Source organism: Danio rerio, chromosome 21, assembly GCF_052040795.2.
Source record: "Danio rerio strain M-AB ecotype USA chromosome 21, GRCz13ab, whole genome shotgun sequence".
Taxonomy (NCBI): Eukaryota; Metazoa; Chordata; class Actinopteri; order Cypriniformes; family Danionidae; genus Danio; species Danio rerio.
Window position 1 is genome coordinate 21,179,668 of NC_141041.1, and position 18,467 is coordinate 21,198,134.

General features: G+C 33.6%; 1 protein-coding gene and 1 long non-coding RNA gene across 7 annotated transcripts in view; one reads left to right on the forward strand and one right to left on the reverse strand.

Moving 5' to 3' along the window:
- The window catches only part of tnksa (tankyrase, TRF1-interacting ankyrin-related ADP-ribose polymerase a), a 174,393-nt gene that overhangs the window by 16,606 nt on the left and 139,320 nt on the right, over window positions 1-18,467 (forward strand). For all 6 annotated transcript variants that reach the window (XR_015520199.2, XR_015520200.2, XR_015520201.2 and 3 more), the window contains exon 3: window positions 4,547-4,642. Coding sequence is in view for 3 of the 6 variants with exons in the window: in XM_087301060.2 (XP_087157186.1) it covers window positions 4,547-4,642 (96 nt within the window). In the remaining 3 variants the exon portion in view is untranslated. The remainder of the gene's footprint in view (window positions 1-4,546; window positions 4,643-18,467) is intronic.
- LOC141379849 (uncharacterized) lies at window positions 189-2,219 on the reverse strand. Its single transcript, XR_015520256.1, has 4 exons — window positions 2,091-2,219; window positions 1,326-1,383; window positions 1,147-1,210; window positions 189-1,020 (listed from the first exon to the last, which is right to left on the reverse strand). It is a non-coding gene; the product is annotated as an uncharacterized LOC141379849 (long non-coding RNA).

Consider the following 18,467-nt stretch of genomic DNA (forward strand, 5'->3'; position numbering starts at 1 on the left):
AACTGAGTTAAGTTATCTTTAAGAAAGAGTATTAATTTTAGTGAACTTAAGTTAGTTACATAAAGGTAATGTAATGTTGTTTAGTTCAATCAACGTAACATTTATAGTTTAGCTTTAATCAATGTAGTTATTTAAGTTCAATTATTCTAAAATTGATATTGTTATGTTTAACCAAATAAAAAAACCCGTTTCCGTTTCATTGAGTTTATTTAATAGCATTTTTACAGTTTTACACATTTTCCAGCAATCAAATGATTATCAAAATCCAAATACTGTCTTTATCTGTATCTTCACTTATTACAATAAGTTAAAATATTAATACTATTAAAATAATAGTAATACAAGTATGAAGTAAATTAAAAACAATAAATGATTTACAAAAATATGCTTACAAAAGCATCATAAAATACACTTTTCAAAATGATACTTTTCATATATTACAAAAAACATTCAAAAATAATATTCTGCCTTCAAATGATTTACAAAAATATACTTCGAAAAATTAAGTCTTCTTTTGTAAACTATGTACCTGTACCTTCTTTACACTGAAAAAGCAGATAACACTTCAGTTGTTCAAAGAAAGATTAACATTTTCAGGCAAAGTAACACGATCAGCACTACACCATAAATTAGACCAACCATCACAGAACATGCAATAGCTACACACATTCATCTCTGACATTTGCAACATTTCTGCACATTTGCACCAGACACTTTCTTACAACCCTCCCTATATCTAAAAAACAAAAAAAAAAAACACAAAAAAAACATTGTGCATAAAGTCTGCTTCACACAGGTAAGTGGGCTTGACAAACCACATGTAAAAGCATTCTTAATTCTTAACATTCTTTGTATAACTAGCACATCTTGGGTGTACTGCCTCTTCTTGTTGATTTGCTGAATGTCTCCTCAGTTGTAAGTCACTTTAGACAAAAGAGTCTGCTAAATGTTAATGTAACCACAGTAGATTCATAAGGTGGTGTTGCACATCAAGGTTTGTGCTTCATCATGCCCAGCATCCTAAAAATGTCAGGTAAAAAAAAATAAACATTTACCAACAGATCAAAGGTGAAAGGAGGAATTGGTTTAAGAGGAAAATACAAAATGTTTTTTAAAAAATAATAAAATAAAATGTAAATAGCTTACCATGTACTCCCTCACTTAGTGGCTTTAAGGATGCATTCACACCTTTTTTTCCACTGGTGATGTTCTAAATGACATGAAATGACAAATAGTAATTTACTAAATAATTAGTAGTTAAAATTACTAGTAATTTTTACTGTACATCATTTTAATGTGTGTATAGGCATCTAAAGGCATAGTACCTGGATGATCCACAGTCTCCTCAGCCAGATATGGGACTTTAGAGGTTGAGCTGTAAACCTGTGAGGGAGAAAATAGATGCGAGTGAGCAAATATTTGTAATAATAAAATATAATAATATAAATATATAGCATTTAGAATAATATATTTATAATAAAAAAAATGAAAAAAATAAAACACTGCAAACTACTAAACTTAAAAGTTTAAATGTGTTAGATGACCAAACAAATAAGCTTACATTAAATATGTCATCATGCTAGATGTCATCCTATTTAAGTGTCACATATGCTTGTCAAGTTTTTTTTTTTTTTTTTTAGTTAACAGGCTTGAATAATAACAATGTGCCAACACCACCTTTTAATTAATATTATGTAAGTTATCAAAACTAGCATTCAAACTTGACAAACAGCTTGACACTCATTTAAAATAGAGACTATCAAATCAAATCAAAAATCATATCACTTTTATTGTCACATTATCAGCAGCACGGGTGCTATAAGTGAAATGCTTAGACTATTCTAACATGACTATTCCTTACTACCATTGTTTGCAACTTTATTTTGGGGGAGTTATTAGTATAAAATCTCACAGGAATGCAAAAAAACTACAAATTTATCTGTCATTAATGTGAAAAAGAAACAGGGAACATGGCAATTTCATAACAATACTATACACAAGCACAACAGAGTATTACAAGGGAGTACATTAATGACTCAAATGTTGTCACAGCCTCAATATAAATACATAAAAAGTAAATAAAATCTCACCTGTGTGTCCACATTGGGCAAAGCTTTGTGCACGTTTTCAATTTGTACTGTAATCTTCATCTTTTGATTCCCATAATATGGCGCCGAGCTGAGAGTGATCGTTGTGGTTTGAATCTTCTTACTTCCTGTGTTGTTTTGAAACTGCGCATGTGCAGATATTACTCCACCTATTGACCAAAATGCAGTACTGCAGAAGCAACACAACTCCCTTTCATTCATGTTAATTAAGCGAGCTGTTTAAATGTAAAAACTAACTTTTTCTTATTTTTTCCAACACAACACTTTTATTTTTAATACACAAACATAAGCGAATTGTTTAATTTCAATATAGTTACATTCTTTGGACCAACTAAAGCCATAATTCATTTTTTTGAGTGTAGTCATTACTCTAGTCATAGTCACATGATTATTGTAATTTGTATATTTAGTGCTCAAGAAATTTTATTAATTAAAAAAAATCTTGTGTTGCTTAATATTTTTCAAGAAACCATGATGCATTTATTCCCTTTTTTTAGTAAAAATAGCAGCATTTGCTAGAAAAATATATTCTTGCAAATTTCACACAGAGATCTGAATGTTGTTAACAACAATCTCATTAACAAGGATCTGTGTGAATGAATCATAAATCATTGTATTATACAATGCCAGTTTGTAAAGAAACATTACAAACTTGTCATTCCTGTCTCCTGCCATTACTGTATGCATGATGTCACTATTTTCATAATATGTTGTTATTTACATGGAAAATTATTTATTTAAAGGCACATTGTGTAGGGTTTGTTTCATTAAAATAACAAAAAATCACTATTACAATGTTATTTTTATGTACGTGCATTATCACAAGTGTTTCGAATGTTTAATCCTGAGAAATTAGCAATATTAAAGAGTGACACTTATCATATTCTTTGCTGATGATGTCATTCACCCTTTGCTTTTATAAAAAACAGAAAAAGACTAAAGACTTTAATATTTTGTGTATTTTATTAGCTTTCACAGAGCAGCATAATAACATAAGTTTTGAATACATTAGCTCCTCCATGAGCATAATTTCTGCAGGAGTCCTGTAGGACCTAATAAACACCACAACTCCCAAGATTCCACACTCAGTAACCGAATCACCGATATTTACTTTTGTTTGTGAATACATGACCTCTAGCAGCGAAAATGATATACTGTGCCTTTAAATCAATTAATGACGCCTCTTACTAAGTAAACTTTCTATTGTAAACATTATCTACATTATTATTATGTCTTACTTTTATGCACCATCATCATCTCATTCCAAACCTGTATAGCTTACTTAAGTGGAACACACTAAAAACGGCTTTTGAGAGACATTTTTCTTTGTAGATTTGAAATGAATAGTTTCTAAAATTCAGTTTGGTAACATTTTGGTTACGTCTTTTAGTGTTTTACAGAAAAAAATAAGTCACATAGGTCTCACTCAAAAACAAAAACAACAACAACACTTTTGCTGCTTGGCTAAACTCTTTAATATGGGTTGAAACAACACAATTCTTAAGTTGTTTTTGAGACAACCAATTTTTTTTACGTTCAATCGACTAATAAGTTTGCTTAATTGATTTGTGTTGTGACAACATGATATAATTGTGTGGAACCCAGCACTTTTTACAGTGCTAGATCCACATGAAGATGTTATAAATCTATGACTAAGTAAATGTTTTCGTATGTTTTGCTATACTAAAAAGAAGTATTGTCTAAAAAAAAATACTTGAATTATCCTGGCACAAGTAAACAAACTAATTATCAGCTTGAACTCAAATTTAACCTAGGTGTGGAAGTCAGATTATTCGGCTATCTTATTTTCTAGTTGAAGTCCCCAGCTTCTGGATGCCAAATTAAGGAGACGGTCCGATTCCTTTAAAGCCCTGCTACCGATCGGTGCGTGTGATGAATTGTAGGGAGCAGGAGATGTGTGGAAGTGTTACTGAGGAGGGTAGTGAAATAGACAGGGTGGGCAGAGGGAGGAGACGCGTGCGTTAGCCTGTGTACACGCGTACGCTGTTGTACAGAGAGAGAGAGAAAGAAAGAGGAGGATTGGAGACAGTTATAGATAGACGCTGCTCTCGAGGTGCTCTCCGTTACTTCAGTCTCAAAAGCAGAGAGCGCTGCTGCCGAACGCCTCTGCTTCTTTCTCTCTGGGGCAGCATAGAGGATCGGAAGACATGCTTTGATATTCAACTCTCATACACACGAGTTCACATGCCCGGACATAGTCTCTCTCTGAGTAACATGGGCTTTCCCCCCCCGTCTCACTGCAGTGTGTGTTTTTCCGCGCGGGCTGTTTTCGTTGCTGCTCCTGGTGCGCTGGTGTGCGATGTGTGTTTATGTCTGCACCATGCCGAGGCAAGCGCTCCCAGTCAGCGGCGCCAACGGCCCCAGCAACAGCCTCTGCCTGCCTGAGTTACGATACTGCTTGTGTTTTCCCTGCACAGTTCTGCTCCAGCACGGCGCCGATCCCAACATCCGCAACACCGACGGCAAGTCTGCCCTGGACCTGGCCGACCCGTCCGCGAAAGCTGTCCTCACAGGTAAGTGCCACATTCTGTCTTTTATCAGTGTTTTGATCTTCAGCTGAACGCAGTTTGCCTTTGTCTGCTACTCTGATAGTGTCTCCACGGCTTTGAAACGGAGCAGCATTGTTATGCATCTGTATCTCCACGTTTGGTGTGTTTGTGTAAAGTGAGACTGTTGTTGTCCTTGAGCGCTTCTCTGCCTGCGTGCTCTCTCTTCTCTAGTAGGGATGGGCGATTGAATATTAGGAATATTGAATATTAAGATACTGATCATTGTCTTAATATTGAGTATTGAGATACTTTGTTTGGATTTTGTCTGTGTGTTTTAGTAATTGTTTTGCATTGTTTACAGCTTTAATAGTTTTGCATTTTTGGAGGACATTTATGACCCTGCACTACAAAAGCTGTCATAAGTGTCTATAGTTTTTAGATTTGAGATTTATACATCACCTTAAAGGTTAAATAATGATTTGATTGATGCATGTTTTATTCGGATTGGACAATATTTATCATAGAAACAGTTGTTTGAAAATCTGTTATCTAAAGTTTCAAGAAAATCGAAATATTGAGAAAATCTCCTTTAAAGTTGTACATCTTAGCAACTCACATTTAATCAAAAATATATTTTTTATACATTTACATTGGTAAACTTATGAAATATTTTCATGAAACATAATCTTTACTTGATATTCCAATGATTTTTGGGATGAAAGAAAAATCCATTCAATATGTTTTTGGCTGTTACCTGTGCAACAAAAGACATATTTGAGTAATTAAACCATTTGAGAGTTTTGTTTGTCATGGATTGATCAAAATTTTATTCATTCTTTATATCTATGAAAATATAGATATGACCCTTTCATGAGTCATGAATGTATTGGACAGGCCAGTTAATTTGATCATAGTTGCCAACTTGAAGATTATCATGCTGATTGATAACAGTATAAAAATATTCCTACTTAATTTGACATTGGTACAGTCCTTTCATTCGGAGAATTTGAGGTAAATATTGGTTCACATTTTACAGTAGGGTTTTATTTGTTAGCATTAGTTATTAAACTTTAAAAAAGTCAAGTATTTGCTGGAAAATCTTACATTTGATTCTGATTGGTTAGTTTTCCATTAATACCAACATGTACAAACTCATAACAGCGGTTCATAAGAATGCCTGAATTCAGTGCTTCACACTAGATAACAGCTGTTGTGCTCATTGCTTTCATTATTTGTGTAATTTTTGGTAATTATTTTGTCTCCCTTTTAATCATTGGAAATAATCGATAATTCTTTTCCAAATTGAGCGATATCTATCTATATTTCGATATATTTATATATAGTACACAAAAATATACTTATTGTATGTCCTAAAAATAAACAATTACAGAGTTATTTTGAAATAAATATTTTTTTTATTTAATTATTTAGAAATTGTTTATTTTTAGGACATACAATAAGTATATTTTTTGTTAAAATAGTCATCATAAAAATAAACAGCAGTTTAACAGCTACAATACTGCTGGCGGGAAAGTGGATCAAGCTCGTTAAACAATACAAGGTGACGTAGCATATCTCTAATATCAATACAATTAGTTTTCTGTTGTGGCATGTGTCTGCTGTGTGATTGGCACTTAGATCAAAATCGAGTTAAAGATGTCCAGAGCTTTTCATCCTTATCCACATAAATTTTATCGCAATTCCATATAATAACGTTAATCGGCCCAGCCCTTATAGTCACTATTGAAAAATCCGTATTGAATGACGCTTTACTATGCTTTCATTTTATGGATTGTTTCATTGGCACACATAATTGTCGATCATTGTGTTTATTTGTATTGATAATGATTTATCCTAATTATTTTTAAATTTGATCAATTAATTGTATTGTTAGCAGCTTTACTAATGATATAAGTACAATCTTAAATAAAAAATGTTCCTAGTACAACTTTTAACATCCATGAAATCTTTCCTCTTTACAAAATCTTTATTGTAGTCAAAAAGGTTCTTTACATTTCAAAATGTCGCGCATACTGCTAAAAAAAGATTTGTTTTATAATAAAACCCCCATCACTTTTGAAGAGTGTATCAAGATTTCCATTTAGTACCCCACAGACTCGTATTGTTTAGCCCTGCTTCTTTGTATTGTTTTGTGGGCAGAGATGCATGTATAATCAGGCTCTGCTGATCTACTACACTGTCTTCTTAGACATGCCAATTGTGTTTACACACAGTTGCATCATTTCCTGTTTGGAAAATGCATCCCTTACACGAGGAATGTAGAAAGCCTTTCGTCAGCGAATGAATTCTTCAAACTGACAATACGTTTTGCTGGCAACAAGTATCCTAGTAGTAAAACTTCACTCTTCATCCCTCACAGAAACACGCAGCCGTAATGCATCATAAAACGATTCACTTTCTGAAATCAATACGAGCTTTATTAAAACACATTAGACTCCACAACAACTGGCCGCATAACAATGTTGATCATTTATCATGCCACGTAATAAGAAATTAATTCTCTAATGAAATATGCATCAAATGCAAAATCGAATTAATCAGAAGGTCACTTCAGAAAAAATGCCTATCTTGAATTATTCCCAATGTTGAGCAAATACAAAATGCATTAACTCATGAATGCAAGCCTATTTAATCTCCATTTCTCAGTCTAACAAATCAAAAATAAGGTGATGAGGAATAAATGGCAGCTCCTGGTGTGAATGACAGAGGTGATGTGCTTGGTTTTGTGTGTATAAATAGAGCAGAATGCAGAGCTCTAGTCTCTGGAGTATTTCAGATAATTGTTATAGATCCGTTTTTCCTTCCCGGCTACCTGACCCTGCCTGTCGAGCTTCCCATCATCTGTCCAGAAATATTGAAGAGCAGCATTCATTTCATTCCTAATCACAGTTGGCTAGCTATATCTCACTCAGACTCTACACAACATTCAACTTTTCCATTTTTATTTTATTTATTCCAGTAAGCTAAGCTCTAATTACTATATGAAATATTCACTTAGAAGCTGAGCAACGTGAACCGAGTTATTATTTTTGTTTATTTGCCCAAGGCAAGTTCTACTCCTCTCACTTTCGTTCTGCTAATTTGAATGTAGCTCGCACAAATTACATTGCGAATTAGATGTTTTGCATCACGGTTGCCAAAAGGCGAGACGGAAGAGGTCTAATGCCATCCAACCATCTGTAAGCATATATCTGCTTGCTTTTTTTTTTCTTCAAACAGCTTCCGAATAAACCTCTGGGTCATCAAGTCTGTCTCGATGTTACAGTGTAATTATTACGCGTATTAACTTGTCTAGGTCAGTTCAGTGTACGGCTGGCTGTGAATTGCACTTTTTGGACTTTGGCTGCTTTTTTGATCCAAGGTGTGCAGTTTGGTTTGGCTATTGGATGAAAGCTTTCCAATAAACTGTTGAGTTGTAATTAAAAAATAAAGCAAGCCCGAGTAAGTGTTTTTATTTATTCCAAGGCATTTTTGAACCACACAAATTGTAGATGGTGAACAATCACTTTAAGGGGTTCTTGATTATTGGAAAAATTATAATCATGATTGTTTGGTCATATTTGTAATCACGATTATTTAAAATGATATAAATATATAGGGGTGACCAATATATCGTGGTAAACCTGCTTGCTTGACCTTTTCTCTCCTTTCAGCTGTTATAGCGATACTTCTGGAGAGTGGTCTGCATTCTCGCGGGACTCTTGTGTAATTTAAACGTGAGTGGGCGGTCTAACAATATCGCTCCTGAGCGAGCAAGTGTGTGTGTGTGTGTGTGTGTGTGTGTGAGAGTTTATACAGACTGCCACCCCCCCCACCAAAGATAAAACTGTGTATGGAAAGTATCGTCAATTCACCGAGATATCGAATTGAACCAAATCGATGGCCTGATGATCGTAACCGAACCGTGAGACCAGTGTAGGTTCATACCTCTAATATGACGCATGTTTTTAGGTATTATCAGTTTTTATGGTGTCCAAAGTTATCACACATTCACCAATTGGGTGCTTTGTAAACACTTTAGTTAATATTTTTTTGTATTATTTATGAGGCTCATTTAGCGTAAACATGTATTGGCTTTGGTGTTGTTTTGTGGGACCGGGTAATGACGAGGCAGGCAAAACTCACACAGACTCACACAGACTCTCAAAATATTAAAATAATTCAATTCAATTCAATTCAGCTTTATTAGTATAGCGCTTTTACAATGTAGATTGTGTCAAAGCAGCTTCACATAAATGGTCACAGTAACTGGAACAGTGTGGTTCAGGTTTTAGTGTTTAAGATCAGTTCAGTTCAGTTTAGCTCAGTTCAGTGTGATTTAATCATTACTGAGAGTTCAAACACTGAAGAGCCAATTCATCGATGCCTAGCTCTACCAATCCTGAACCATGCGAGGCAGTGGCGACAGCGGAGAGGGAAAAAAAACTTCACCTGATGGGAACACAATTCTTTTCATCCTGCGACATGGATATCATATTTTTCTGCAGATTGTTGGAGTTGAATGAATAATTTATTAATTTAGTAAACAATTCTTCAGAGAATGCTTGATCGTTACTTTACATTAACAAAAGTTGGATTTTCAGTTTATTTTTTGTCATAAAACATTAATACGACAAAGACTGATCGAATTGATGAAAGTGACAGTAAAGATTTGTAATCTTTTGGTGCATTTTGTCAGCATGTAATTAAATATACAGCAGTGATTTATTACACATAAAAAGAATAGCAAATAATAGTGCAGTTTCTGACTGTTTTAAATAACTTGCTGAAAAATAAGTTGTCATACGGATTAAAATGAATAAAAACTGACAAATTGGACAAATCCTAAAAGTATAGTTCACGCGCAAATTAAAATTGACATCATTTACTCGTTTCAAACATGTTTGAGTTTCTTCTGTTGAACACAAGAAAAGATATGAAGAAATCGGCCTTTGCATTAACTTTCATTGTATTTATTCTTCATACTATGGAATTCAATGGTCACAGATTCCCAGCTTTCTTCAACAGAAAAAATAAACTCGAAGTTTAGAACCACTCAAGAGAGTAAATTATGAGTAAATTAACCTTTCAGAAAGAAATATCTCTTTAATATTGTATAGTGATTCAAAACATTGAATCTTTTATGGCTTGAGCTTTAGGACAAAACAATTCGCAGCAACAAGTAAAACTATCTTTCACTTGTGCCATCACAATGATTATTTTATGCAGTGGTGAACCGATTATTAGCTAGATTTCATTCAGATAGTTAGAGATGTCATCAGTATTCATGGCTTCATATGTCTTCTTCACGGATCCCTGGTTTAAAACGCTGGCTTTCAGAGAACACCAGAGTCGACAGTTTGATTCATGCCTATATTTGACACATAAATAACACCCATGTGGAGCCATTGCCACTGTGAAATGACAGATTCTGAGGGACCTTGAGCTTGACTTTCATCATGTGGTAATGCCTCTGCCATCGTATGATGTCCTTACAAAGACAAAATGTTCCTTTAAGTTGCATTAGACACACTTGCTTTCTAGCTTTTATGCTGAATGATTAATTACTGCTGAAGTACTGCGCTTTGTGCTCCACAATGCTCCGTTTCGTGTTTTTGCTATACTATCTTTTTTCCTTTATTAAAAGGCTAATGGTTTTTATGAATCATGAGCCGTTTTATTCATGCTGGAGCACTGATGGATCAGATAGGGATGTTATTAGCTCAATTGTGTGTGTGTGTGTGTGTGTGTGTGTGTGTGTGTGTGTGTGTGTGTGTGTGTGTGTGTGTGTTTGTGTGTGTTTGTGTGTGTTTGTGTGTGTTTGTGTGTGTTTGTTTGTGTGTGTGTGTGTGTATGTGTATGTGTATGTGTATGTGTATGTGTGTGTAATTTTCTAATGTATTTGTAAAATGCACATTTTAGCAGAGAAGTTCAAGAGAGTCTGCGATATTCTGTTGGCTAATGTAACGTGAAATTGCAAGAATTGCACAAAAAGTGGCCGAGCAGAACTTTAAATAATTCTGGCAGAACACTGCTGTCTTAAGTGCTAATAAATGTATGTCATGTTTAAGAAAGTGCCCACATTCTTCACCATTTGCTTCCATTTGTAAGGTTTTAAGGGTGCTTTAAATGTGAGCTTTATGATTAATATGACACTGCTTTTAAAGGAACAAAGTTAAACAGTTGAGTCTTAATTTTTTTAATCCATTCACCCAATCTCCTGATCTGGCTAAGGCACTTTTTCATAGCTTAGCATAAATTCTGGAGTTCCTAGCTATGTCGACTAGCAACATTTCATATTCTGTCGGTCTTAGTACACAATGTAGCAACAGAGTCAAGCGTTTAAACAGGAATTTCATCACAATTATTTAAAAACATTTTTTGAGAGAGTTGCTAATGGTCTAATCCAATTCAATTATTTATGCTAAGCCAAGCTAAAAGTGCTCCCACCAGACCCAAAGATCCACTGAATTGATTCAAAAGTTAAAAAAACTCAACTGTTTAACTTCAAATAAAGTCTATTTCCAAAACAACTGCAGTGTTTCTCTTAATATATGACACAAGAAATGGAAACGAGACACTTGATTGAAAAAGTTCTGTTAGGTAAACACTTCATATGTAGGATTATTCTGAAATTATGAAGCATGAGGTTGCAAATGTTAACAAAAAAGATTTCTACTGTCTAAAGTGCATTTTCTTTTCTTTATTTGAAGTTTTAATTGTGCTATAGAAGTGATTTTTATCATTAATATGTTTGTATGGGTGCTGGAAATCTTTAAAAATTGCTTGAGTCTACTATTTTTTTAAGGTTGGAAACGTGCTTAGATTTTGGACAAATTTCTTGAAAATGTCATTGTGTTGATTTTGTTGCAATCTATCTTACTAAGTAGGCAATTAAAAAAAAAACAATTGAAATAAAGCAAATCTAATTGCTTTTGTATTTGCTCTTGGAGTCTGAGTTAAGTAGTCTTACCATTTTTTTTTTTTATCCATATACCAAATATCTCAGTCTGAACAAAACTATTTTCTCATAGCTCTGCATGAATCTAATAAAGTTCCTAGCCATATCGACTTGGAAAATAGAAATATTTTATTTACTTTTCCATAAAATTAAAGCTCTGAGTCTGCATATGTGCCTGTTGTGTGATCTGCCTTTTTAAATCTGTGCCTTTGATATAAATATGAATATAAATATATATTTAGATGCAAGTTAGTGATATTTAAGAGAGTAAATGATAGTAATTTAATGTTAGGGATGAGGCAAACCTGTCATCAAAGATTTTCCTAATACTATAATAACAACAACAACAACAATAATAATAATAATAATAATAATAATAATAATAATAATAATAATAATAGTATTAATAATAACAATAATAATAATTCCATACATTTGTATAGCGCTTTTCTGGACACTCATCCAGAATCACTCACTCACTCATGAATCTCCTCATCCTCCACCAGTGTGCAGCAACCACCTGGATGATGCGACAGCAGCCATATTACGCCAGACCGCACAGCAGCTGATGGGTGGAAAGGAGACAGAGCGATGAAGCCAATTATGACATGGGCATGGTTAGAAGGCCATGATAGATGGATGCCAGTGGGCAAATTTGGCCAGGATGCCAGGGTTAAACCCCTACTCTTCTGGGATTTTTAATGACCACATAGAGTCAGAACCTCGGTTTAACGTCTCATCCGAAAGAAAGCGCACACTGAGCAGTATAGAGTCCCCTTAACTAAACTGGGGCATTAGGACTCTCACAGACCGCAGGTTGAGCGCCCCCTGGTGGCTTTACTAACAATACTTCCGGCAACAACCTATCTTTCCCGTGCGGTCTCCCATCCAGGTACTGACCGGGCGCAGCCCTGCTTCAATTCAATACAATGATAATTAGCATCTAATATAATGTGATGACGTATGTTTATGTATGTAAATGTCATGTGCCACACTCGTAAAGCACTGAAAAAGTTTGCAAATGCATCTGGAAAGGGATTGGAATGTGCTTAAGATTGACTTAGGGAAAAGTGTAAGAACCAGAATATGACACTGCTTCTAATATGAGACAGAGAAAAGTTAAACTAGATAGAAACAATTAGGCCTGGTTAAGGCTTGTTATTCGATGTGCACACTTCATATGTGGGCTTATTTTGAAATGATGAAGCATTAATATGCAACTCATTAATATGCAGGATTCTTATGGCTACTGGAAATATTTAAAAATGCTTGATTCTACTGTTTTTAAGGTTTGAAAAGTGCTTAGATTTTGGACAAAGTTCTTGAAACTGCTTAAAAATGTATTAGTGTTGATTTCGTAATAATCTATCTCAATATAATTGTAATAAAAACTACTATTTAAATAAAACTAAATTTAAAATAAAAGATGACAGATTTAAGATGAAAGTAGGCAAGTAAATGAAAGTAATTCAATGTTAGGCTTGGGGCTGATCTGTCATCAAACTTTGTTTTTGAGAAGACTATACTATACTTCAGAAAACAATAATGATTAGAATCTGATATAATGTGATGATGTATGTATATGTGTGAAAGTCATTTGCCACACTTGTAAAGCACTGAAAAAGTTTGTAAAAGCATCCGGAAAGTGATTGGAATGTGCCTGAATTGACTTTGGGAAAAGTGTAAGAACCAGAATATGACACTGCTTCTAATATGAGACAGAGAAAAGTGAAACTTGATAGAAACAATTTAGACCTGGTTAAGACTTGTTATTCGAGGTGCGCACTTCATACATGAGCTTATTCTGAAATGATGAAGCATGAGATTGCAGCTGTTAACTAAATCAGTTTTGTTTTGCTGCTCTCAAACACCAGAGTTAACCTCATCTCTGGTGCTGTATTATAATCAGATGTGAGTAAATTTCTCTATTGTTACAGCCCTGATGAATCCAATTTGCTCAGCTTGTTCGTTTTTGCCGAGATTAGTTCATAACACTTCAGAATAGAACAATCAAATAGCCGCTGGCATATCATCCTCTTGCCACGTTGAACAAAATGCTGTTCATTTAGTTTTGCATGATTGACTTTCAAGAGGTGCTATTCATTAAGAACGCTTCCCATGATAAAAACACTGGTATTTTTGAATCAACGCAAGTTCAATTCGAAAGACAAACTTAAAAATCTGCGCCTTAAAGAGCGAATCCCAGGGTAAGGCATTTGAATGATGACTCTGACATTTATGTGTGTAATGGAAAGATGTTTGAAGTACCAGTGCCCTACAGCATAAAAACAGTGCAAGAAAGCTTTTTAAATGTTTTTATGAGATACAGACCTGAATCGGTCGGGTTGTGGACCGATGCATGGCTTCAAAACAAGCCCTTTTATCCATTATTTTCTTGCATTCTTTCAGAACATCTTTCCCAGGGACTGGAACCTCTGAGCTTTTATATTGCTCACTAATGTGGCGCCTTTTTCTGTGTGTGTTCCTTTCTATCTGAGAATGGATTTATGTTGGTCATATTACTGAGCAATGTGGAGTCGAAAATGGAAAATGTCAAGGGGAATAGAAAGTCACCGAGAGCTTTGGATGCTGTTTTTCTGAGGGGAGTAATGCTGGAACTTTGGGGGGAAGAAAGATGGATTGATTATTGCAAACTTCAAGTGTGGCATTTCCATAAGTGGTAAAATCTTGATATTTTGTTTCTACAGAACTATTATTAACGATGTCTTTTTACCTCAGTGAATTCATTTTTTCTGTAGCGCAGTTTTTTTGAATATCCATTTGGACTTTCATCATAGCAAAGAGAAGAGGATTGGCAAATATTTTGCCTTTTGAAATCTTCAAAATTATATTCATGTCTGCTCTAAAACAGAAGTAGTTCATTTTGACTGAACAGGAGAAGACTTTTTACAGTGTCTGCGGGGTCTTAAAACTGTTAAATGTTGATTTATCAGCGTAGAAAAATTTAAGGGCCGTAAAAAGTTAAGTCTTAAATACTATTTTGCAAGGTTCTAAATTTTATATCATTTTTGATTACGCAATGTATGCTAAAGTTTGCCTGAATTAAATCTGTGAATATCAGGATGCTGTGTAGTTAATGAAATCAATGGCTGTTTCTTAATATGCGTTCTTGTCTGTACTTGCGTTCTTGTGTCCTCATGAAACGTCGTTAAAGTACTTTTCCAATTCAAAGTTCATCTTGCCAAGTACAGATAAAATTCCCGAATGTGTACTTGCTCTGCCCCTCTTGCCAAGGATGCATCGAGATGTGACGCGAAAAGTCATATATATATATATATATATATATATATATATATATATATATATATATATATATATATATATATATATATATATATATATACACACACACTACATATTGTGTTCGGACCCTGAGCATGCGTTAATAGCGCCGCCATATTGGTACAGGACTAATTCATTCAGCCGCACTAGTCAAAACTAAAGCCAATGTGAAGATGCTGGACTTCAGCGCTGTGTAGGGGTGTCACGAGCAAACAAAGAAAACAAAGCACAGATGCATCACATTTTATAGGTAAGATTTAGTTTTTTACATTTTTAGATGTTATGAACTTGTGTGCTCAACAAGTATTGATGATAATACAGTCTCTTACTGCACTCACTCACCTTAAGAAAAGTAGCAACAACTCACACTAAATACTAGGCTTATGCTATATATGTTGAAAAAAACCAGCAAACAATGAAATGTGACAACAAGATGCTGCGGTGCCAGAGTGCGGGAGAGGGGTGTGTTTCAGGACACAGATTAGATCAAATTTAACAGGGAGAGTGGATAATACATTTCCATGCACACAAACACACTCTTTGTCAGCAATATCCATGCAGTCACTTATCCATGGATGTGGAAAAGTGATGTAAAACTATAATTTTCGTAATTTAAATAAATATTTGCATACTGACCACCGGGAAAACTCCCGATCATAGATATATGTATATGTGGTTATATTTCAGCCAGTCCATCACGCATGTACTGCTGGATTGCATCTGTCTAGTGTAGTTAAAACATGATATGTAATACATTCTGTGTGTAGACAACGGACAGTTTTTTGGTCTTTTAAATCTATTATTTGTTTTCAGGTGTATTATTTTGGCAGTTTGATAATTGTCTTTAATTATGTGACGTGTTGTACAATGTTTGTATTTGTTTACCAAATTGCTTAACGTTATGTTTATTTCCTATTGTTTACGTCTTGTACTTTATACTTGTATAATGTCTATTGTAGTTTATTAAATCCGAAAATCAAAGATACGAGTCTGTGTATAATAACACATTTTACTTCACATAGTAATTTATGTTTACCGTTTTTTTAAAATCAAAAATATAGATTTATTATATCAATATAATATTAATTATAAGGCCATGCTTTTATATAATTAAATAATTTTATTGAACCAATGAATCCATGGTGAGGTTAGTGACGTTATAAAGCACACTGCCTTTCCATTTGAAGAAGTACCCGATTTGTGTCCTCGCGTCCTTGGTAGTTCGTTCTTCCAAGTCTGAACTTGGCAAGTCTAAAATTCCAAGGACGCAAGTCTGACCTTTGCATTGGTATTGAAAAACAGCCAATGAATTCCTACTAGATTTGACATCATGCTGCTTTGTTTACTGCAATAACCAAGGCAACACAACTATTTCTGCAGTTCTACGAGGGCCAACCTGCTGAATTGGCTTGATTTAATAGATTTATATTCAGTATATGAATCATGTCTTAGTTTTGGATTAGTTTCTTACATTAATATTTAGTAAATATACAATAATTTAAAACCTCGCCAGTGTTTCCGGTTGAGAAGTTATTAAACAGTCTTACAATGTATAAAAAGAGTCTTAAAAAAGGTCTTAAAAGGGATTTTCACTCTTTAATTCCTGTTTATACTTTGTTTTTCTTATGGCAGAGCGCTCATACCTTATCATAAACCCTGCTGAAAAACCCAGAGCTTCTCTCATGTGTGTAATTTTTAATATTGTAGGACTTTAAGGAAGAAGTAGTTCATTTTAAGTATTTAAAAAAAAAAACTTGTTTACCTTCTTAGTCCAATAGGAAATGAATTAATTTGATATTCTTGCCAATTTCTTTCCCAAATCGGTTTAAACAAACCAATAGTGCATATTTTCAGTCTAATTTAAGGGCCGTAGAGATTTCATTTGTCACGTGTGTTGCCCTAGGTGAATATGTGGGTATGCATACATTTAAATGAATTAGCATGCTTAAGCTATGATGTCGTCTCTTTTATTGCATCATAAACCAGCTCATTTTAAAAATTGATCTTAAACAAAATCGCTAGTTTTCCAACTGTCATTTATCTTCTGTCTATATTACACAGAATTTGTTGTGCAAATGTAGTCTGTTTTAATCCAGCAAGGGATGAAACTAATGCCTCTGACCTTCAGCAACGAGAAAGTGAGGTTAAATCGCATTATAACAAGTTTAATGAAGTGCCGATAGTCCCGGATCAGTTGGGCTATTGATGTGGCTGTGGATCTATGTTCTCAGCCAGGCTGACAGCATTCTCTTTAGAATCTCGTCATTTTGACTGTTCTTCCCCTTAGGAAACTGTGCAATCGTGTTTCATGTCAGTCAGTGTTTAATAGATTAGCTCTGTTATTTAAAGATTTAGTGAAACTTTTAGTTTATAAATCAAATAAATTAAATTAACTTTAAGGAAGCATTGATTTTTGTCTTACTGTAAGTTTACATTATAATGCATCAGCTACCTTTTTTAAACAACAGCATTAAAAAAAGAAATGTTTTGTAGCATTATACATGTCCTTACAGTCACATTTTATAGATTTCTTATATTATATTATATTATATTATATTATATTATATTATATTATATTATATTATATTATATTATATTATATTATATTATATTATATTATATTATATTGTGACATAGTGTTCAGCATAATCAAGTACACCCCATTTTGAAAATTAATATTTTTATCCATTTCTTAGTGAATATAGGCTTTGTGTTTTGGTACATTTAAGCAAAACAGATTTATTAAACATATTTAATAAAATAATATTTTAGTCACCAAACATATTTAGAAATGAAAAGATAATACAGTTAAATTAATTCAAAATAATGCAAAAAAATTATTACGACCTAGGAAATTTCAACTACTTTTTTTGCTTCTCTTGATTTTGCCTCTTTTTAAAATTTGTAGTTAATATTTTTCTACAACATAAATTTGGGTGTGCTAGATTTCAGTACTGACTAATAGGGATGCTCAGATCGATCAGCTGAAGGTTGGTATCGGCCGATAATCACATTTAATGACCTGATCGGTACTCACCAATCTGGCCGATCTCATGAACAGATCGCAGGGGTTTGTTTGTCTTTTGGCTCGACTTGCAAGAGTGATGTCCTCTTTTTTGCATGTGCAGCCATTGCATTTGAAAATATTTAAATGGTCTTAAATGTGTTTTGTCATAAAACTGAAAGTTCTGTGTTTTTGACATCATTGCATGTTCACTTAAAGCTGACTGGAATTATTAGATAAATAAAATTAAATTTTTTTTTTTTTTAATGAATAATTAATAATATACATACTTGTAATATACTTACAACAAAAAGTAGTTTATGCCTATTTCCTTTTAGTAAAACAGTTATAGATTTATAGATAATTTATAGGTGTGCATTTTAACTTGTTATGCATCAAATGTGCGCTCCAGACCTTATATTATATTATATTATATTATATTATATTATATTATATTATATTATATTATATTATATTATATTATATTATATTATATTATATTATATTGTATTTAATCTTTTTGAACCTATTAAAAAAAACACACACACGCACCACATGAGCTTTACATGTGAAATGTAGAA